At 39.5% G+C, this 23259-nt stretch overlaps 1 protein-coding gene across 5 annotated transcripts in view; it reads left to right on the top strand.

Annotated features, from left to right (window-relative positions):
• The window catches only part of LRP2 (LDL receptor related protein 2), a 181192-nt gene that overhangs the window by 58376 nt on the left and 99557 nt on the right, over window positions 1-23259 (top strand). For all 5 annotated transcript variants that reach the window (XM_073305750.2, XM_073305749.2, XM_073305752.2 and 2 more), the window contains exons 16-31: window positions 248-451; window positions 2537-2729; window positions 5673-5798; window positions 6150-6280; window positions 7196-7333; window positions 8256-8537; window positions 9606-9845; window positions 11589-11708; window positions 12123-12239; window positions 12954-13331; window positions 14282-14530; window positions 15829-16040; window positions 17160-17344; window positions 18623-18851; window positions 20470-20647; window positions 22637-22765. In XM_073305750.2, coding sequence (XP_073161851.2) covers window positions 248-451; window positions 2537-2729; window positions 5673-5798; window positions 6150-6280; window positions 7196-7333; window positions 8256-8537; window positions 9606-9845; window positions 11589-11708; window positions 12123-12239; window positions 12954-13331; window positions 14282-14530; window positions 15829-16040; window positions 17160-17344; window positions 18623-18851; window positions 20470-20647; window positions 22637-22765 — 3111 coding nt within the window. The remainder of the gene's footprint in view (window positions 1-247; window positions 452-2536; window positions 2730-5672; window positions 5799-6149; window positions 6281-7195; window positions 7334-8255; window positions 8538-9605; window positions 9846-11588; window positions 11709-12122; window positions 12240-12953; window positions 13332-14281; window positions 14531-15828; window positions 16041-17159; window positions 17345-18622; window positions 18852-20469; window positions 20648-22636; window positions 22766-23259) is intronic.

Genomic DNA, 23259 nt, shown 5'->3' with positions numbered 1-23259 from the left:
TCTTTCCTTTTCCCTCTTCTTGAAACTCTAATTTTTTCTCATTCTCTTCTTCTCTCTCATCTTCTACCGATCTCTCTCTTTTTTCCCCAATCCCTCTGTGTTATGTGTTTAAATTTTATTGTCAAAACAAACATTGCAAAATAAAACTAAAAAGTTCCTTACCTTACATTTAATTAATTTTGAATAATCTGAGCCTGAGGAAGCCCTTTAAGTCACTAAAATCTATACATGTTCTTTTCTTTTATAGCTGTGCAACAGTTTTTGCTCTTTTCATCACAGCTGGCAGTGCGTGGGATCCCATTCAATCTGTCCACCCAGGAAGATGTGATTATCCCAGTGACTGGGAGCCCTTCATACTTTGTTGGAATTGACTTCTGTGCCCAGGATGACACCATTTTTTTTTCAGATACAACTAGAGATATAATTTATAAACAAAAAACGGATGGGTCAGGTGAGATGCAAACTGTTGGTTTGGTTTCTCTATGTGTCTTCATATGAAAAAGCTGGATATTTGCCTTGGCAGGAAATTTTGTAACTTCCTGCAAATTTTAGCCATTTTGCAAATGTACTCAAGCCCCAGTCTTACATTCTTTGCACACCCAAACAGCGGTGGGTATGCAGGCCACGCAAAACTCACGTTTTGCAATAGCAAAAAACAGTACTCTACATGTGCCCTGCTGCTGTAAATGATATGTCTTTGTACCATTGCTTCCTGCTGTGTATCCAAGCTGGATTCACCACTGGCCATATGCAGGTGACCTCTCCATTGCTGCTTTTCCTGTAGGAAAGGGCAGCTTTAAATTACACAGGTGTCATCTCCAGTCCTCCATACCTAGGGTGACCAGATAGCAACTGTGAAAAAATGGGATGGGGGGGGGCAAAGGCACCTATATAAGAAAAAGTCCCAAAAACCGGGACTGTCCCTATAAAAACGGAACATCTGGTCGCCCTATCCATAGCCAAACCCAACCCTCTATGTTAGGACTCTGCTTGTTCTCTGCAGGCCACTGTTGTTTGCACAGGATGTTGTGATTAGCATGTACCACTGCAACCCAGCTCTGGAAGGATATTATACCGCTGGAAGCCCTCAAGTAGGGTTTGCACTGTCTTTTACCAAGGCAGAGGGTACAGTGATTCTGGTTCATTACATATTCACATAGTAAGATATGTAAATAATCTTGCATTTTTAGAAAATGCCAGCTAATTGAAACAATGATGGTATAATATCAAAACCACAGAAAGGAGTATCCTAGAGAAATGCAGATGAATATCAATCCCAGTTTCAGGCTGAGAAAGTACAATCACAAATATTTATACTAATCTTTTATGGGGCTACTGTAAATACCACTCTGAAAACATTCGAAAAGATAAGAAGGCAGTAAGGATCCTTCCAATTCCTTTAAGGGATCTGCAAGGACTGACGCTTGCATTTTGTGTTATTTTTCCCTGTTTAAGGGCACACTACTACAGTCCTCACTCAGGGAAAACTCCCACTCAAGTCATTGTTGGATTCTGTTTTATCCTCATTTCTTTCCATTATAGGTGTATATGCTGGCTAGCATAATGGTGCCTCAGTCCCTGACTGGGAGCCCTAGAAGTGAAATTGAAATGCAAATATTGAACAATAATAATCTTAATGTGATTGTGTTATCCATAAACTGACACTTCTGCTGGTCTTTAGCAAACTTGGCAACTTTGTCACTAAGAATTATTCCTGCTGTGTTCACTTAGGAGTGAAATATTTGTGCCCCCTCCTCCTACTCTCTCAACTAGTGCCAATTCATCAATTCTGCTATGTCTTTAAATGGTGAAAATTAGGTGTTTCTTGTTTTTATCTCCTTCCATGAGATAAGTGAAGACTCTGGCCTGATTGTTTGAGACAGTGCAATATAACAAGAGACCACACTAGTTGTGTGATGATTAATAAGAATCATATTTGTGGTATTGTTAGGAGTGTTCCTGACTAAGGTACAGATTAAGGACCAGTTTCTGTCCTTCCATACACATGCACAACCTCCCATTGACTTCAGCAAGGGCTGCATGCACATATGAGAGGGGAGAACTTGGCCTTACTGGACTTGACTCACTCCTGGATTAAACTGGTGAAAAATCCCCAGAGTGCTCACCACCCAGCTCCGTCAGGGAGCCTGAAGTTGGCCAGCGCTGTTCAAACAGTGGGTAGCTCTGGCTAGGGGGAGGGAGGAAGCATGGCCAGGGTGCCTAAAGGATGTGCTGATTCAGTGCGTCCCTTAATGACCTCCCTTTGTAGGACTCCTATGAAACCCTGTTTGCAAATTATAGCTGCCCTTTTCTGGCCAAACCTTAATTTTCCTTTTTCTAGGGTGAATCCCCCTGAGTGCAGCAAACCCTCTCTGGCGCAAGGGGTGCAATCCAGCCTGCTATATCATTGCTCGGTTACTCATAGATAATTAAAATGATCCAAAAGCACTCTGTTCTGTGAACAAAATTGTGCTTTCCTGTGATTTTATCCACATCCAAAGGACTGAATTTATACTGTATATATTGCAAATTCTAGGCAGAGAAATTCTGACAGCCAATAGGGTGGAAGGCATTGAAGATTTGGCCTTTGATTGGATCTCAAAGAACCTGTACTGGACAGATCCTCGATATAGGAGCATTAGTGTTATGAGGTTGACTGATAAATCTAGACGAACCATTGTCCAGAATTTAAATAACCCTCGATCAATAGTGGTTCATCCTGTTATTGGGTAAGTCTGATTTCGTTTTTACTTTAAAAGCTGCAAACAATTGTATGTTTTAGCAGCACCAGCACAGGTTAAATTTACCTTTCAGAATTTCTGTTTTTGGACTTCAGCTCCTTTCCAAAATATTATCTCTCTCTCTCCAGCTTCCCTCTGCATTTTTCTTATCCTGGCCCAGATTACAGCACCCCAAGCAAAGTACAAGATCATACATATTGAGCATGAAAGGAATATTCAACAGAATTATCTTTAAAGGCACAGATTTTTTTCTTTTGCTTTTGTCTATTGATATAAAGCCAAGAGAAGCTTGTTAGTTTTGTATCATTTGGATTAGAAAATTGCTCTCCGCCTCCACAGTCTAGAGATAAAGTTATATATGTATTATTTTAACACAGGATAGTTCTGAGAAGTATAATTTGGATCCTTTTATGACTTTCATTTTCTGTATTTGAATAATTATGTTTGAAACTTGTAAGATGCTGCTGTTTGTCTTTGACATACACTCTAAGCAATAAGATTCTGCTTTGTGTAATACAATGAAAAGAAGAGGCTGTGTTTCTTTTGATGGAAATGCCTGACCTTAATTGCAACTCTCCATGCAACTGCAGCTATGCTAAAGTGTCACTTTCACTGCATACTTTAGGTTCCTATCCCTGTTATAGAATATCTTAATGATTCTTTGCATATTTTTCTTAATTGCATCTTCATTTTTAATAACCCATTCCTCTTGGGGGCTGAGTTATCCTAAAAGTGTAGTGATGAGCTGATAAGGAACATTCTTAATCTCTAACCCTTGGAATGTGAAGCTTTGTTCACTGGTAGAGTTGTGTTAAGCAGCTAAGCTCAGCTCTATGCCTGTAGGTGCGCTGAAAGGTCAGGACAAAACTGTGCACATATTAATGCCTACCCTGTAAATATTAAGAAAGGAATTTGTCATCTTTTGGTTTGATTTTTCTGTTTGAATTAAATCGCACTATACATGAAAATCTTGACAAAGATGTGGCTACCTCATGCCTAAAGGAAAAAAACATTTGAAAAGTAGAGGGTACTGGGCATAAAATAGATATTTTTCTTCTAGTGCCACTAACTGTATAGGGTTGGACCAAGGAGGTGATATATGTACTATTGAAGACCAGTAACTACACAGATCCTTGAAGCTGCTGCTCTTACCCAGCATATTGTATTCATTAACCTGTTAAATCTGGCACCTGGAGGTCACTTGCTGTGCTTGCTTTTTGCTCATTAAACATTTAGCATTGCAGAACACTGCACTTCTCCCCATCTAAAAAAATACTCTGCATTTGTTAGGGTAGTTTCCAAGATTTATAAACCTTACTCAACACACACTCTTTTTAAAGTATTTAGGAGGATGCCTCTTTCTCTTTATAGATTGTCTTTTTGGTTTAGTAACTCTCTCTCTCCTTGTTCCTTCCTTTCTCCTGCTGTTCTGTATTATCTTACTCAAGTGTTGTCATAACCTTCATCTCCTCTTCATCTTCTTCAGCACAGCCAGTTGATCCTTCATAATTATTTTAAGATGAGAGGAGTTCCTTGTGATCTTACAGACTCCAGTTTCTGCTGCAACCATTGACTCCTGTTGTTGTACTGTGTTGGCACTGAGAGGACTGAACAACTTTCCTCTTTCTGCTGTCTAACTAACATCTCTCTTTCTGCTCTAGGTGCTCTATTGCTTTATGAGGTTGATCTGCATGATCTTTTACTTGTGACTTTTGCCCAAATTCTGCTTTCTGTTGAAATATGCCTTTTCCCTGCAACATGTTTTTTGTATTTATGATTCATTGGTTCCTTATTGTTCGAGCTCCACCAGTTGTTTTGTAATGATTTTGGGAATCACCAAATTAGCCACTTTTAAGAGAGACTTGTTACCTGCCAACACAATCAATTAATAAGTTATCTGTGCAAATATATGTAAAGTCTGTTGTGGTGTTCGAACTCAGCTTTCATTGTCTACCATCCACCATTTTGAATTGAGTCGCTTATCTTCTGCAAGAAGTCATATTTTGGAGTACCTTTTTACTTCATCAAGGGATGGAGATTTAGGAGTGATGTGAATATATGACAATATAATAATTGAATCAGCAACGTGTGCTTCAGAGCTCTTGCTCTCATCTGTTTTATTATGACATGTAGTCATCTTGATTTGATGTTTCACCTTTAAGTCATATGCATGGAATCTTATTCTGCACCTCCCAGTTCATGTTGGTACTCAAGTTTGTTTTGTAAAATATTGTTTCCCAGTGCTGTAGTCACTGATCTGTTACCATAAAAATATAAGTGGAAGCATTTGGTTCCCCCTGTTACCATAAAAATATAAGTAGAAGCATTTGGTTCCCCAAATGATAACAGCGGTTTCTCTCTCCCTGTGCATAGCCTGGTTTCAGTGTCCATTAGTGCTCTGTTCACATGTGCTATAATGCAGCCTAACTGCATCAAGATTGCCTTGGCCCTCATGAGCTTGCATCTACCATCTCTAGTTTCGAGTGTATTCATGTGTATCAAACTGTGGAAAGAGGAAGGGCCGTGGAAACTGTTTAGAGCAGTGCAAATACCTCCTCCCCTCTCTCAGGATATGTAAGGGACTCTGCTGGCTCTGGGATATGCAATTTACACCTCCCTGGGTCAGATGTAATGAATCTGGGTCCTTTCCCCTGCGTAGTTTTAGTGAATCTGGGTCCTTTTCCCCGCTTAGTTTTAGCAGAATACCTGGATGAGTATTATGAAATATATTGCTGCTGGATGGAGCCATTTCTTCCAACCAAGAGAAAATCTGATTTTTTAAAATGATTACAATGGTGTGACACAAAAAAGAGCGTGCATGGTTTTTTGAATTGTGCGTTTGTTGGGTTAACCAAACTATTTCCAGTGGACAAAACCAGCTGTTTCTTCATGGTTATGAATATTTCCCAGGCATTTTCTTTTTTTCCCCAGCTATATATTCTGGACAGATTGGTTCCGCCCTGCTAAAATCATGAGAGCCTGGTGTGATGGATCCCATGTCTTGCCAATTGTGAACACAACACTTGGCTGGCCCAATGGCCTAGCTATTGACTGGGGGTAAGAAAAAGACCAATGAGAAGCCACGGAGGCCTTTTGGGCAAATATGTGTTTCTTTCTTTAAACAGTTAGGGGGCATTGTAAAAGACACCTTTGCAACTATCTTTTATTGTTTACAAGAAGCAAAAGTATGGAACACTATATTTCATACTGCATGTTGCAGTGCTTTTATTTTCTCTGGGAGCTGTATTTTTTCAAAATGTCAAAACATGAAATTTGAGATTTTCTCAGAAAAAAAATTCTGAAATAACTTCATGAAAAATCTAGTCTAGGACTGTTCACTTACTGAGAAACTTATTTTTGTTTGTAAAAACGTAATTCTTTGAGATGAAACCTTTTTATTGTTTTTAGTGCTTTAAGGCTGTATTGGGTGGATGCCTTTTTTGATAAAATTGAGCACAGTACCTTTGATGGGTTAGACAGAAGGACTCTTGAACGCATTAATCAGATGTCTCATCCATTTGGCCTGACTATCTTTGGAGGTGAGTCTGGCATTGAAAAATATTAGCTGTCTATTACAATCCATAACAGTTTACCATGAAATGAGCTGAGACTGTACACGATGAAGTTTTATGCAATCTTTTGCGATGCAGGTTTTCTACAAGAACACAGTTTTGAAAGTTTCTGTAATAAAATATACTCAGTGCTGCTTGCTTACTTTTGAAGGCTGCTTTTCACACATTTGTACTGAAATCATTTGAGAACTTAAATGATTGTTCTTGTAACTAAGTTAACCTTTTCAGTGTAATATCTTGGGTACGTTACACTACTATCTGCAGCTTCTAAAAGGGTGTGATTGTGTAATCACTAGACACTAAATCATAGTCCCTGAGAGGTTCTGTGTACCTTCAGCCACCACTGACCTCCCAAGAGGTGCTCTGTACTTGCAGGATCGACTCAGTTGCATATAGGGTATGTCCTGATATTTATCTAGAATGGCTCACATGATGTTAGTAAGAGTATCAGAACCTGCCCTCTCTTTGTGACATTATATTAAAAAGTTATTTTGCAAAATATCTTCAGATGCTGGAAAAGTTTATTGGCAAACAGTTTTTAATGTTGTATTAGAAGTTGAGATGGGACAAAGTCATTACATTCTGATACAGAATCAGATCTGAATTTGAGCTTGGACAAAGTCTGGGTGGGCAGATTGGATCTGGTTTTTGGAGCAGGTATTTCTACAGATTTAGTGGCAAATCAGTTTATGGAATATCTTCCACAATGCACTATGTAATCATTTTGTACGTGCTGCCATTTTTTGTTTTTCCTGAAAGACTTAGGCATGAGAATTCATTAGATTTACCTGACCAGCACTGAGGTTTTATCCAGCATTGTTTGACCTTTTGTATCATGTTGTACTATAGCTGTTACTAAGTGTTAACTGTCTTTCAATGCAGGTTATGCATATTTTACTGACTGGAGACTTGGAGGAATAGTTCGAGTGAGGAAATCAGATGGAGGAGAAATTACTATTATTAGGAGGGGCATTAGTAATATTATGCATGTAAAATCTTATGATGCTCATTCTCAGATAGGTAAGCTAGCTTGTTGTACCCACAAAAGAGTAAAAGGATTTGCCCTCTCACCTTTAAAGGTTACCCCCTTGGGCTGTGACTGATTATGTAGTTCAGTGTTCTGTGACTGGGTGTGGTTTTGCATGGGGTGTATCTGTTAGTTGTTTAATAACCTCATAAAGATGAAATTATAATTTCAGTACATTTCTGCCAAATTAATATTCATTACAACCCAATATTTCCACTTTCACAAATAAAGGGTATTTTGATTAAGCTGCACTATTTGTCTGTGACAAAAACTTGAAGACTGGACCAAACATCTTCTAAGTCATGCTGTACCATTCTTTAAATTATCACCTTTTTACATGATTGAAATTTTAATTTAGTCTTTTCACTTAGCTGAAGGTCTGTGCATTAGGCTATTTGAATAAAGTATTACATGCAGTATGCTGGCACTGAAAAACCCACCTAGTTTAACAAAGAATGCAACAAAATCTAGCGGTGAGCCTTTCCACTTATGTAGAGCTTTTCGTTTTCAAGGTGATATACAAATATTGTGTGAAATCCCACTGCCTTTAGTCAGGAAGAAGTTCCAGTTTCCAGCATACATGTGTATCTGTTTCCAGACACTTGCCAGAATTGGGGCCAAAATAAGTAGCATGTTAGATTTGTTTCCTACTAGGAGAAATGTGTTATTAAACACTTACTGTATTATGGGCCTGCTTGTGATCTCATTTACACCACTCTAATCCTGTTGACTTTTCAGTAGTGTGGGAGCAGAATTAAGCCCTAAATATTTTTTTAAAACTTTACCCAGATCATTTAGTTTTACATCATTAATCCACAGTTTATGTTATGTTTTATGATAAACAATGTATTTTAACAGTTTCCAGATGATTACAAATTGAACATATATAAATCTCTGAAGGCATTTTCTTTTTAGGATCTAACTATTGTAATAGAGGAACAAATCCCAATGGAGACTGCAGCCACTTCTGCTTCCCAGTACCTAATTTTCAGAGAGTTTGTGGCTGTCCATATGGTATGAAGCTGGGTTCTAATCAGCTGACATGTATTGAAGATCCATCAAATGAGCCACCCACTTTGCAGTGTGGTTCCTATTCATTTTCCTGTGGCAATGGAAGATGTGTGCCAAGATACTACCAGTGTGATGGTGTTGATGATTGTCATGATAACAGTGATGAACAAAACTGTGGCTCACTAAGTAAGTAGTCCTTGTAATTTACCGTTAGTGATACTTGCACTGCAGACAGTTTTGGTGGCTCAGTCTGCATTGATTTTTAGTGCTTATTTGAGGACAAATCTTAGAAGTCTTCCTAATTCATGTGACTAGTCCCACTGGAGTTACATGAATACGGGATATATAATTGGGCCCCTAGAGCTTAGACAATACATCTTTTGACTGAAAAAGGGGCTTGCAGTGTCACAAGAGTGGCTTTTCCTAGGAGATTTCCATTAGTAAACTTTAAGGGATTAGTAAGGCTGCAAGGTACTACAAGAATAGCTGCTTGTGATATTTTGATATTTCTGCTCCCAGATGAAACTAGTAAATGCAGAGGCATGTGGATGCTTGAACAAAATTGTGTCAGGGTTTGGGTTCTGGGTAAAGGTTTGGAAAGGTTTTTATTTTATCTCCTTGAGTTCTCCCAGGCCTGTTGCCTGTATGTCTTTTCTCCCATTCCACAGTAAAGTGAATTAAGAGTGCACTTTCAGTCTTTACTGTTCATTTCCTGGCTTTGCTGTAAATTGGCTCAAACATGCAAAGTGTTTAAATTTGTTGATCAAAAATAAACTGTGAGAGTAGTAGGAGAATTACTGTTGATGATATAATACAGACAAGATACCGGATGAATACCACATATTTATTTGGTGGTTGACATCTTCAAGGTGGTTTATAAGCAAGAGTCTCATTGACTTTACTGGGAGTTGCATGTATGTAACTGAAGGTAGAATCTGGATCTGTACTGTTACAGGAGAAAAACTAAGATGTCATTCTGGTGAGAATGAAGGAGCAAGTGACTTTTCTTCTTTTTTTGATTGTTTTGAAATATTTTTTAAAACTTTTACCTTACCATTAATAATTACAATTTAAAAAATTGTTCTAAGAATGTATTTCTTAAAATTACTGATGGTTTCTTGCCATAAATAATGGTTTTGATATAAGTTTTAGAAATTGCATAATTACATTTACAGTCCTTGAATGTGTTTTCAAGGAAGGCAAGTTTTGGAGCTATTGCTGTACAAATGTTTTCGTATATTGTTTCTCGTTTAGATAATTCTTGTGCTTCATCAGCCTTTACCTGTGGCAATGGACAGTGCATTCCAGGTCGCTGGCGTTGTGACAAACATAATGACTGTCTTGATGGCAGTGATGAACAGCACTGTCCTACTCAGGGTCCCACTTCATGTCCTGTAACCTTGTTCACCTGTGACAATAGCAGGTGTATTCCCAGGATCTGGCTCTGTGATACAGATAATGATTGCGGTGATGGGTCAGATGAAAAAAATTGCAGTAAGTGTCAGAATTATCTGGTTTGCAGTACAGTGTGTATAGATTACATATGACTACATAAATATATGTACATATGTATATGAGAGGGATAAATATGTTCAGAAGGAAAGAAAGAACCAATATGGAACTTGGAATAATACTATTCCATCTTAGGAGACTTGGAAAAGTCAACATACATTCAAATATTAAGACCCCAGGGAATTACAAAGCAGTCACTATTAAAAATGATGTAATTGTGACAACTATATTGCCCTGAATTTTGGTATCTGCAAAACCCCATTGCATTGCAGTTTACAAAATCAAAGAAACTAAGGTGCAGTGTTGTAAACATTACATACAGGAGTGGTGCCATCAACTAGTCCAGGGTGGGCAAACTTTTTGGTCTAAGGGCCACATCTGGGTATGCAAATTGTATGGCGGGCCATGAATGCTCACAAAATTAGGGGTTGGAGTGCGGGACGGGGTTAGGACTCTGGCTGGGAGTGCAGGCTCTGGGGTGGGGCCAGAAATGAGGAGTTCAGGGGGCGGGAGGGGGCTCTGGGCTGGGTCGGGGGTTGGGGTGTGGGTAGGGCGGTGAGGGCTCCGGCTGGGGATGCGGGCTCTGGGGTTCAGGAGGGTGGGACTGCAGGGTTCGGAGGACAGGAGGGGGATCAGGGCTGGGGCAGGGTGTTGGGGCGCAGGAGGGGGTCGGGGTGCAGGCTCTCGGTGGCACTTACCTCAAGTAGCTCCCGGAAGCAGCAGCATGTCCCCTCTCCGGCTCCTATGTGGAGGCACGGCCAGGAAGTTCTGCGCACTGCCCCATCTGCAAGCACCACCCCTGCAGCTCCCATTGGCCATGGTTGCTGGTCAATGGGAGCTGCAGGGGCGGCGGTTGGGGCCAGGGCAGTGTGGGGAGCCCACTGGCTGTCCCTACACGTAGGAGTTGGAGAGGGGACATGCTGCTGCTTCCGGGAGCCGTGTGGAGCCATGGCACACATGGAGCGGGGCAAGCCCCGGACTCCGCTCCCCGGCAGGAGCTCGAGGGCTGAATTAAAACATCTGAAGGTCCGGATGTGGCCCCCGGGCCATAGTTTGCCCACCCCTGGACTAGTCTATTGATAGGAAGGCCCCATCAGATGATATAGGGTGACTGTTTTCACCCAGCAATAGCTCACAGAATTTTTGCAATGAAATAAGAGCGTAAGCTCTCTGGTCACCCTTCTGCAAGTCTACTCACAGGTTGGGGTCCTGGTTAGAAAGAGAATGGAGATCAGTTGTTCTTCATGTCTACTAAGGGTAGGACAAGAAGTAATCATCTTAATCTGCAGCAAGGGAGATTTAGGTTAGATATTAGGAAAAACTTCAAGGGTAGTTAAGCACTGAACAGATTACTTAGGAGGTTGTGAATCCCCTTCATTGGAGGTTTTAAGAACAGGTTAGACAAACACCTGTCAGGGGTGATCTAGATATACTTGATCCTGCCTCAGTGCGGGGGGCTGGACTCGATGACCTTTTGAGGTCCCTTCCAGCCCTACATTTCTATGATTCTATGGTCCTATTTTGCATGACTTCCAACCTGCCTCTAAATAAATCATTACCTTGTACTAATGTCTATGGTGGAATGTTTTTAATTTATCTTGCTGTTAGCTGTTAGATAACATTCATAGCTAAGAGTGTTGATTCTGATGTCTTCATGTTCTGACCGTTTTCCTGGTTCAAGGTAGAAAGGCGAGAAAGCAAACACCTTTATTTTGCTCTTAATAGATTTTACAGGGACATGTGAACCTGGTCAATTTCAGTGTCCTGACCATCGCTGCATTGACCCATTTTATGTTTGTGATGGGGACAAGGATTGTGTAGATGGAGCAGATGAGCGTGATTGCAGTAAGTATAATTTCCCTCGTAAACAGGGTTATTTATGAATTTGTTTGCTGCACATGCTGGTTTCTTTGGACTCTCTCATGTCGTGTGAGCACAGGCTCTTAGTGGGTTTGGCATGGAGCTGCTCAGAGAGGCAAAGTTCCTCCTAAAATTCCCCAGTGTGTATGAGTAGCAATTCCATTGCTGGGGGAGTTGGTGCAGAGTGCTAGCAGCCTGCTTTCTCTCTGCCCCTGGGGGGCGTCTGGTTTCACAGGGGGGGCAAAGGCTTTATCGTTTCTGTGCTCCAGAGAGCAAGAGACTACAATAAAGCCTGGATTTCTTGCATTTCCCTATCTTTTGTACCTACAGACAAGATGGGGACAATCTAGCCCTTTATAAGGTAATAGCTAATGCAATACTGTATTTATTCATTTGTAGTATACAACTGTAGTGCCTCAGAGTTTAAATGTGCAAGTGGAGACCAATGCATCAGTACTTATTACCAGTGTGATGGTGTTTTTGACTGCAATGATCACTCAGATGAGACTGGTTGTCGTAAGTACACTATACTGCATAGACATTAAAATAAAGGCTCTGGTTATTAAAGTTAATAAAAACTGTATCTCACCCACTATTATAACCCCAAAACTACTTTCAAAATACTTAGTCTAAAAATATTTCTCCCAGGCAGAAATTCTGCATGCAGTAGGTTCCAGCCAAGAGCCAATTTTCTGGCATAGGCTAGAGTCTTCATTCTTTGTGGATCCAAACCGTGAATGGGGGGCTTGGCATTTTATAATATTTTGAATTATGATACTTTTTTGAAATCTCATAACCCACAAGAGCTAGACTGTAACTGAAGCTTAAACACTTTGTAATTTGAGCTAGTTCCTTTGAATCATTTTGTACATTAAAATTAATGAAGATTTTGAGGTATAACGAGCAGATAATTGCTGTTTTAAAGACTTGCAGCAATTTGTGTGAGTCTCTGCGTGCGTGTGCATATTAATGTGTACATACTCAACACAGTGTGAAAAGTGAATGAAGCTACCTGGTTTTTGCATTAAAAAAGTAGCAAAAGTATTTAGGAGAGTCTAAAACTTCATGTCTGTAGCCAGACTTGGACCTGTGGCAAGTGGGTACAATTCTATTGACTTCTCAAGAATTGTACCCACTTGTACCAGAGTTGAATTAGACCCATTGTACAGTATTTGCATCTCCATTTGAGCATGTAAATACTTTCCTTAACACCAAATATCACTCTTCTAGCTACAAGACCACCAGGGATGTGCCATCAGAATGAGTTCCAGTGTCAGTCTGATGGCAATTGCATTCCTGCTAACTGGGAGTGTGATGGCCATCCTGACTGTGCAGATGGCTCAGATGAACATCAAAGATGTCCTGCCAGGACCTGTCCTCCATCTCTTTTCCACTGTGATAATGGAAACTGCATCTATCGAGCGTGGATTTGTGATGGTGACAATGACTGCAGGGATATGAGTGATGAGAGAGATTGTCCCACTCAGCCTTTCCGGTGCCCCAGCTGGCAGTGGCAATGTCCAGGTCACAGCATTTGTGTGAATCTGAGCAAAGTATGTGATAACGTCGCAGATTGTCCAAATGGAGCTGATGAATCCCCACTCTGCAGTAAGTTGCTGTTTAGCATATACAATAGTCTAGAAACTTTTGTGCTGTTTCAAAAAGTTATGCAATACAATGAGCATCATCACTGCTTCTTAGTTGTATATTCAGCATAGAAACATTTTTGCAGAAAATGCAAGATTCACTCAGAAATGTGTTGGGATTCAATATGAAGCTTGGTTAAGTGTGAATCTCAGACCGGTGAACTGCACCTTGCAGTAGAAAGGCAATTCCAGTGAATTCTCTCCATGTGATTGTGAGCCCAATCTTGCATTCTTTATTCAGTGGAGTTCCATTGACTTCAGTAGAGATTTTGTTTTATTGAGTAGTAAAATATTGGACCCTATTTGCTTATGCTTTACATTTAAAAAATGGAACTTGATCAAATATGCTGTCATTTAAAATTAAATTGGATTCCATCTTTAATATTTTCTTAGATATTTCTAACTTTGTTTTTCTGATTTTAATCTAAACCCCATGAGTGAGCAGAATTTGTGTTATGTTGATTGTGACTGTTGATTTTCACTTAAGTGTAACTTCTTTCTTTCTTTCCTTGCTTCCTTCCTCTCTTTAATCAATGCACGCTCTCAGATGAACCCCAGCCAGGTATGATTATGAAATATATTAAATTATATAATATTTTAGTTTCCCATTTGCACTGTAAATGATTTATGTACTTCCAGCTAACTCTGCTTTTAAGCATTATAGAACTTTAGGAAAGCACTCTTATGTTTTGAATTCCTTTTACGTGATAGTGACAAATATTATTAACATACTTTACTTTTTATGAATTATACATATTATACTTTAATGTGATGAATAAAGATCCTGGCCACATTCTCAATAATTGGCAGTTGCATGGGTATATTGGAAAGCAGAATGTGGCTCATAGTGCAAATGTACAGGATTGACGCAAGAATAGAAAATCTGCTTGTTTCCCCTCACCCCTGTTTCAGATCAGGAGAGTTGCTCTGACAATAATGCTGGCTGTACTCACGAATGCATTCAAGGGCCCTTTGGAGCTCAGTGTACATGTCCAGTCGGATACTATCTTGCTAATGACTCCAAGACCTGTGAAGATATTAATGAATGTGACCCTCCAGGCTTTTGCAGTCAGCGTTGTTACAACGAAAGAGGGTCTTCGAGGTGTTACTGTGATGAAGGATACATTTTAGAAGCCAATGGAAGGACTTGTAAAGCTGCAGGTGAGGAATACTGATATAAAATCCAAAACAGTGGCTGGGGGTTTAGGTACACTCCACAGCATCATGTACACAGACATTTTGATAATGCTACAAACCCCCTGTTTTACAAGAGGTTATAAAAATAGTCATTTTAAATAATTCCTGGCATATAACCCCGGATATTAAAACTGTTAGCTGTGAGGCTAGCTAGTAATTATCGTCCTTTTCAATATGCTTGAAATGGATTGTTCTGCGTTTCTAATGTTGGGATTGTGAAAGTACATTTTGGAGGAAGGTGTTCAGTGGGTGTGCAGATGCTCAGCACCTCTCAGGTTTTGACCTGTTGAGTAAAATTTGCCTCTGGGCAGATTGCAAGGTCTATGAACTACTTAAGTCCCAGCCTTACATAAGACTTAAATATTGCTTTGGGCTGGCCTTCTGTCACCCACTAGCCATCATCCTCCATTGTCTTGTAGTCTCTTCATGGCACTCCAGAAGTACAAAGGAGCCACAAACGCAGTGGATCTGGTCACCAGAGTATTCCCCTGTGATGAGGGAATCCCCAGATGGTGGAGCAGCTCTGCACCACACTCCTTGCAGACTGTGTGGTTAGAGAAGGGGCATGGCAGTGGCACTTAGGCAATTACTGCCTGCTGGAGCGATGGGTCTTTGACATCATGGGCAGCTGTATGTTAGAATGGCTCTGAAGATGCCCTGACTTATGCTGGGGGCCAGCCGGTCCTAGTGTGGCCCTAGAAAAGTGGCTACTTTAAGGCTACCTTTGACCCTCCACCTTCATTCTTATACCAAACATAGCTTGGCTGAAACAAATAACTGGGATCATTGTGTGGTACTCCTCAACACACACTATAGACAAAATATACATTGTGTATTCAATATCTACATTATAGGTCATGCAGGTAACATTGTTTATCGTGCAGGTTGACCAACGGCTCCCATTTTCAGTTGCTTATAACGTTTGCCAAATTTTTAGCTGTTCTGGCTGAAATATTCCTTACGAGATGTCTACCTCAGGCTGTTTTTTTTTTTTTGAAAGTTTCAACAGAAATGATTTAGACGCTTTCAAGAACAAAATTAGGGAAAATTTCATTATTTTGCCCGTATTAAAAATGTAAACAGCTTGTTTTATTAAGAAACTGTAGCACCTCCATACTTTGGTGTGAGAAAAACCCACTCCAATTTGGCCAAATTATAAATTTTAGTGGTTCATTTTCCTCCCCTAGAAAAACATTCTGAATGGTTTTTGGGGTTACTATTGCATAGCTTATTTGTTTGCATTCATTTCTTTTCTTTTGCAGAGTCTGGGAATCTTCTCTTACTAGTGGCAAGCCGTAACCAAATTGTTGTAGACAACATCACCTCTCAGGCACACAGCATTTATTCTCTGATTCGAGATGGGAGGAATATAGTAGCTATTGATTTTGATTCAGTCACTGGTCGCATCTATTGGTCTGACACCACACAAGATAAGATTTGGAGTGCTTATCAAAATGGCACAGACAGAAAAATAGTAAGTCTCTTGGGGAATGTTGTCTTTTATTTCTTTTCATTATGTAAAGGATGAGAGTATATACTATACCTTCCATTAACAAAGATGGAAGATGCAGTGTTTGTCCCGTGTTTATAGAGATACCAGGTGGGTGAGGTAATATCTTTTATTCAGCCAACTTCTGTTGGTGAAATAGACAAGCTTTCGAGCTATGCAGAGCTCTTTTTCAGGTCTGGGAAAGGTACTCAGGGCATGTCTACACTTAAAACTCTGCATCGGCACAGCTGCTGTGCTTAAGGGCTTGTCTGCACTGGCTTGTCTACAGCGCTGCAACTTTCTCGCTCAGGGGTGTGAACTCTTCCCCCCCCACCCCACCCCCCGAGCGCTGGAAGTTTCAGCGCTGTAAAGTGCCAGTTTAGACAGTGAACCAGCGCTGGGAGCCACGCTGCTCATGGAGGTGATTTTTTTATAGTGCATCTGAAGAAGTGGGTTTTTTACCCACGAAAGCTTATGCCCAAATAAATCTGTTAGTCTTTAAGGTGGCACCAGACTCCTTGTTGTTTCTGTGTAAGCTTGACAAGCTTGTCTCTCTCACCAACAGAAGTTGGTCCAATAAAAGATATTACTTCACCCACCTTGTCTCTCTAAAGATGTAAGAGGCAGCTCTCCGTGTATTGTAATGAAAAGGAAGGTAACTTAAAGAAAGTGAAGTGGTTCACGATTTGCAGGAAGTAAGTTTAAAATTCCATAGATGATAAAGCACTTTTACGTATAACATTTTGAAAGAGAAGCTAAAGTTGTTAGGAAACACACAGACACACGCACACACTACAGATAGTCTTGCACGTATTAAGGCTATGCTGACATTATTCCAACCCTTTCTTGGTGCCAGATTGTAAACCCTTCTTACTGCTAGTGGGCCATTACTCACCCAAGTAGTCCTATAGACGTCAATAGGACTACTCAGGTAATTGCTCACCAATGGGAGCATGGGGTTCATAGACTGGCCCTTATTTTGTATAAGAAATCTAAAGGGTAAAGGTTACTTGTGTCCTCTTTTCTACAGCTTTTTAAAAAATGTTACCAATATTGAATTATAATTATTTAATGCTAACTAACTCTTTGATGTTTTTTTAACAGGTGTTTGACAGTGGTGTTACCGTGACTGAAAGTATAGGGGTAGACTGGGTAGGTCGCAATCTTTACTGGACAGACTTTGTTCTGGAAACAATTGAAGTCTCTAGAATGGATGGGAGCCACAGGACTGTGCTGATTAGTGAAAATATAACAAACCCAAGGGGACTAGTGTTAGATCCCAGAATTAAGTAAGATTTTTTTTTGTTTTTAAAAAATAAAGTATTTTATAATGATTTCAATGGTAAAATTATTTTAATTTGTACCCAAAGTGCAATATTTAAGAAGTAACCAACTTTGTCGTAATTGTAAATAACAATTAGGGTTTGGATTCTAGGAAATTTCAAGTTTACTAAACTAAGTTTGTTCACAAGTCTCAGTTACAGCAAACACTTAAGCTTATTCAAACCACAGTATAATTCAGCCATTTGTTAACTGTCTTTCACCTTAATTACCATCCTTGTTGTCTTGAAACAGACGTTATAACACTTACTTGTATGAAGTCTTGTTGTAGCTGTGTTGGTCCCAGGATATGGGAGAGACAAGATGGGCAAGATAACACCTTTTATTGGATCAACTTCTGTGGTCTCTCTCACCAACAGAAGTCGGTCCAATAAAAGATATTGCCTCACCCATCTTGTCTCTCTAATAACACTTATTTCTCAGATAAGAGCTTATGCTTTATAATGTTAATATGTTGTGGTTATTCAGCGTTGCATCACATAGCTACTTACCATCTAATGTGTCATGCCTGTATAGCAAAGAGCTGGTTCTGTTGCACGCTGAAAACATTTACACTACGTTCATTTGGGAGAGCTGCTGGTAACTCATTAAGTGCTTTCCCATCTGAAGATGTGACAAAACAGTCAGTGCTGAATATTAGTGGCAGATGAATTTCTCCCCCACTATTTGTGTACTGCTGCTGACTGTACTGAATAGTGGAAGGTAAACTGACAAACTCCTGCGTCCATATACTGTTTTATTAGCAGAGCGTTGGCAATCTACTGTGCTCTCTAACAGCTTGAGCTCTGAACTATGCTGTCAATCATGCTGAGCTGCTCAGTTACAATAATATGGTAGCTGTATAGGGGACACACCATGAAAGACACAAATATCTATTTTATTAAGTTGGCATTAAGCAGTTCAGGAGTTGGAATGTAAACCATTTTATCTAAGAGTTGAAAAATAATCACATGATTATAAAATAACTTCCAGTTAGAATTACCAATTGTGTATTAAAGCTATAGCAGAAAACATGTTTAAAAATGTTTTATTATAAAAAAGTTATGGCTACACTTCTTTTGAAAAAGAAGTATCCTAATCCACTAATCCTATATTGATTTCAGTAGTGTTTATTGAGTAGTATATTTCGTAAGTGTCATTTTATTTTTGTCTAAAAGACTTTCTCTGAAATTTCTCAATATCCAAATAATTTTTCTCGATCAGTAACCACACATTATTTTTTACAGTGCTCATGTGATGTTCTGGACAGATTGGGGCCAAAATCCTCGAATTGAAAAAGCTAGCATGGATGGCACAATGCGAACAGTTATCATTAGTGATAAAATCTACTGGCCCAATGGACTTTCCATTGATTACCCAAATAAACTGCTTTACTTTGCTGATGCCTACCTTGATTATATTGATTTTTGTGATTACAATGGAAACCACAGGCGACAGGTGGTAGCAAGTGACTTGGTAAGACAATAGTAATGAAAAAAACTGTTTCCCATGGTTCTAAGGTTCTTTTATGGCCCCCCTTACAGATGGGAACTAAGAGATTAAGTGAGTTGCCAAAGGTCATATAGCAGATCAGGAAATTGAAATTGGGGTCCTGAGTCCAGGCTAGTGACCTAAACACTTCCTCTCATCTGCCTCTGTTTAATAGCATGAAGTCTAAGGGCCCTATCCTCCATTGCTACTAAACTCAGTGCATTGGATGAGCTGAATATGTTATGTAAAGGTTTGAACAACATAAGGGACATTCTCACCAACAATGAGACTGCCACAGTATGCTTTGTGCTACTGCTCTGTGTTGCTAATACTCACTATTGAGAGGAGCAGATGAGGAAACCATGCCCCCACCTATCGTCCTGGTATGAGTTCCAGTGTGGTGGCAGCTAATATCTGCTACTATACTTCAGGTCATCATTGGTAGCTCGCATCTCCCTCTCCTCATGGTTCACATTGTTACTTGCAGCACAACTTTGCCCATGGCTGCCTATCCACACGTTATACCACCTATTTAGTTACAAGCAGGATTCAGTACTTTTATGTAGTCTGAACAGGTTTATCAGCTAATGCTATTAGAAACGTAGAAGTATGTGAGGATTAATGTATGGAATTCCTCTTAATGCTAATAAGAATTACATTCACAAATCTTTCCATATTAAAACAGGAATCTGTCCCTTTATATGGGATAGAAAATATGAACTAAATCTGTAATATGTGATACGCATATGTAATACATAATATAAGATCTATTTGGAGTGGACATAACTAAAGTTAACTGTCCATTTTGTGTGGTTTAGTTTATTAAGTGGATAAAAGGTGTGTGTCTCAGAGTGAGTGTGTGTATGTAGGGGGAACAAACCGGTCCGTGTTCTTTTTTCAGTTATAGTCTTGGTAACAGTTGCCATAATTGTGGATTGCATAAACATGAGTTCTCTGTACTGCAGAATGAAGGATGTGTTAAATCCTCAGCTACTATAAATAGGCATAACTCAGTTTAAATCAATGAAGCTACTTGGATTTACAACAATTGAAGCTCTGGCCCTACTTTTCTATGGCAGGACAAACCAGTTCTTGTTAAATTGGACCACTATAATCCTCAGCCCTCTTTTTTAACCCAAACCTAATTTTCCCCAGATTTGGATAAGCGACCCTCTACAACAGGCCAGTAAGCAACAGGGGATTTCAAAGGTACAAAGGGCACCCAACTCCCATTGACTTTTCCACTCATGCCTTTGAAAATCTGCACCCCCCCCCTTTATTTAATAGGCTCCTCTGTTTTACCCTTACAACATCTGACAGTTCTATTGATCTTCCAGGCTATGCACCTTATATTTTACAATGACAGACATAGTTTATTTACCAAGTGCTTTTTCATTTAAAAACTTCTTTTTTTTCCAGAAAAGCAATTAGCACCTATCATCAGGTGACAGAGAAGAGGGTAAATCATTTGTATTCCTATGGAAGGATCTGTGTGGGTGACAACTGTTATGTTCTCCACCGTGCTTAGCTCTGCTGTTATTTCAGTGCAAGTGCCGGATAATAATACCAATGGAACTAAATTGGTAAATATTCTTGCTTTTAGGTATTACGGCATCCACATGCTCTGACTGTCTTTGAAGATTTTGTGTATTGGAGTGACCGATACACTAATCGAGTCATTCGGGCCAACAAGTGGCATGGAGGAAACCAAACAATTATGATTTATAACATTCACCAGCCTTTGGGAATTGTTGCAGTCCATCCTGTTAAACAACCTGGTGGTAAGTCACACAAAGCAACTTTGACAACACAAAAGCAAAATCTGCTATATGCATATTCATAAGCACTATTGGAATCATTCATGCCAACAAAGGGCATGGCTTAAAATAAGATGACATTGCTAATGGTATTTCCTGGCTGTTGGGGGTTGATCCAGTCCATCCATCCTGGTGGTCAGTTAAACAAAGTAATCTTGCCAATACAAACTCAAAACAGGCAAAATGTGTAGTAAGGAATTGGTATCTGGAGTTTCTCTGTTATCTATTTTTATCTTATTTATTTCTTTATTTTAAGACAACTGACACCTTAGAATGCATTTGACTTAGTAAAACGTCTCTGGTTGGAATAGGTGGGTGAATTGCTTGCACACAATTATGTCACTTTTTTAGATGAGATCTCTTGCTGGCTTGCTTCTTAAACACTTTTACTTTGATTCATAGTGAAAAGGAAAGGAAAAGAATGGTGCTATTCCATGGTGTGCCCACATCTTGAATACTATGTGCAGCTCTTGTCATCCCATCTCAAAAAAGATATATTAGAATTAGAAAAAGTACAGAGAAGAGAAACAAACTATTGGGGGTCTGGAATAGTTTCCATACCGGGAGAGAGTAAAAAGACTGGGACTGTTCATCTTAGAAAAGAGATGACTAAGGGACAATATGGTAGATGTCAATAAAATCATGAATGATATAGAGAAAGTGAATAGGGAAGTGTTATTTATCCCTTCATGTAACACAAGAAGCAGGGGTCACCAAATGAACTGAATAAGCAGCAGGTTTAGAACAAACATAAGGAAGTACTTCTTCACACAACGCATAGTCAACTTGTGGAACTCATTGCTAGAGGTATGTTATGAAGGCCAAAAGTATAACTTTGTTCAAAAAATAATTAAGTAAGTTTGTGGAGGTTATGTCCTTCAATGGCTATGTGCCAAGATGGTCAGGGATGCAATCCTGTGCTCTGGGTGTCCCTAAGTCTCTGACTGCCAGAAGCTGAGACTGGGTGATAAAGTATGGATCTCTCGTTAATTGCCCTATTCTGTTCATTCCCCTGAAGCATCTGGCATTGGCCACTGTCAGAAGACAGAATACTGAGGTAGATGGACTATTGGCCTAACCCAATATGGTTGTTCTTATGTTCTTATATTAATCTACTGTATTATTCTTCTCTATCTTGAGTTCTGGTTTTATGCTGCTGTCTTACTGCTGTTTTGTTAATCTCTTTAATTTTCAGAGGTTTTAAATTAGAAATGATGACATTTTATCCTTGAGTTTCTAGGCCTCTCAGAGTAGCTAGATTAGCCTCCTGCTAATTGTTAGGGGTAGCTTCAAAACATGATTTCACTATGTAAAGATCACTCTTCATGAGAACTCCTCTTTAGTGGCAAGTGTGTGGGATTAAACAAAGCAATCTAACTTGGAAATGCAATAAGTAGATCTGTGGTGATCAGAGAGACCATGTTCTCTCTGTAATTTGCATTTTAAAAATTTAGTCTGGGATTTTCAAAGAGATCCATGGAGTTAGGCAATCAACTCCCACTAAAATTGAATGGGATTTGAGCACTGCTTTTAAAATCCCAGCCTTGAGAATTAATTTAAAACCCCCTACATTTGCCATTAATGATAAGGTTAGCATGATCATGGACTGGGAATTCTGAAGCCCTTGCCATGCAGGGACATCAGACATTGCAGATGGACTCCAATGTTCTGCATTATACAAATGAAATGAAATGGGTGTTATGTCAACAGCACTGTTGTTTTAACAAACGGCGTGGGAAGATTATTCAGTGTTACAGTGTCTTAGTGCGTTCCTGGTTCCAGAAAATGTAGTCCCTGCATTTAAAGAAATACAAGTAAAGTAATGTAGTGGACCCAGTCTAACAGTTTTAACTTTTATAGGATTAGGACCTAAATAGACATTGGCTCAGAGTGTATGCATACAGAACTTCATGACCTATTGTATATTTACCAGTGCTTTCTTTTTAATCTCAGGTATCAATTCTTGTGCATCATCTTCCTGTAGCCACCTGTGCTTGCTTTCTTCATCAGGGCCACGGTTTTATTCTTGTGCCTGCCCTTCAGGATGGACACTTTCTCCTGATAATGTGAACTGCATGAGAGGTAAGACCATAATAGCCAGAGATGCAAAAAAATAAAACAAGCAAAGAAAAAAAACTTTTAGATCATTGTCCATTCCTCTGCCAGGGCAGGATGTACCACACAAAATGGTGGACTGCTATTTGTGGAAAATGTATCCTACATAGTTTTAGGCAGTTCGCATGGAATGTACTTTTTCTTGAAGACTTGGGGCCAAATTTTTGCAAGAGCTCTGGGCCAGATTTTCAAATGCTCAGCACTCACAATCTCTGGGGGCAGATTTTTGAAAGCACTCAGCTCCCATTTAGGCACCTACAAAGGAGCCAGATATTTTAAAAAACATTCAGCACATTGGGTGTTTTTGACAGAAATACTAGTGAAAAGAGTTAATTTTTAGTAAATATTAGAGAATATTAACAGAACGTTGAACTTTTTTTTAACTATTCAGACTAGACACCTCATTCTAAGACTTGTAGTAATCCAATCAGAGAACCAAAGGAATATCATGCTGTATGTAT

Source organism: Lepidochelys kempii, chromosome 11, assembly GCF_965140285.1.
Source record: "Lepidochelys kempii isolate rLepKem1 chromosome 11, rLepKem1.hap1, whole genome shotgun sequence".
NCBI classification, from domain to species: domain Eukaryota; kingdom Metazoa; phylum Chordata; order Testudines; family Cheloniidae; genus Lepidochelys; species Lepidochelys kempii.
The sequence above is the reverse complement of the archived record's forward strand: the minus strand, read 5'-3'. Positions and strand labels throughout refer to the sequence as shown.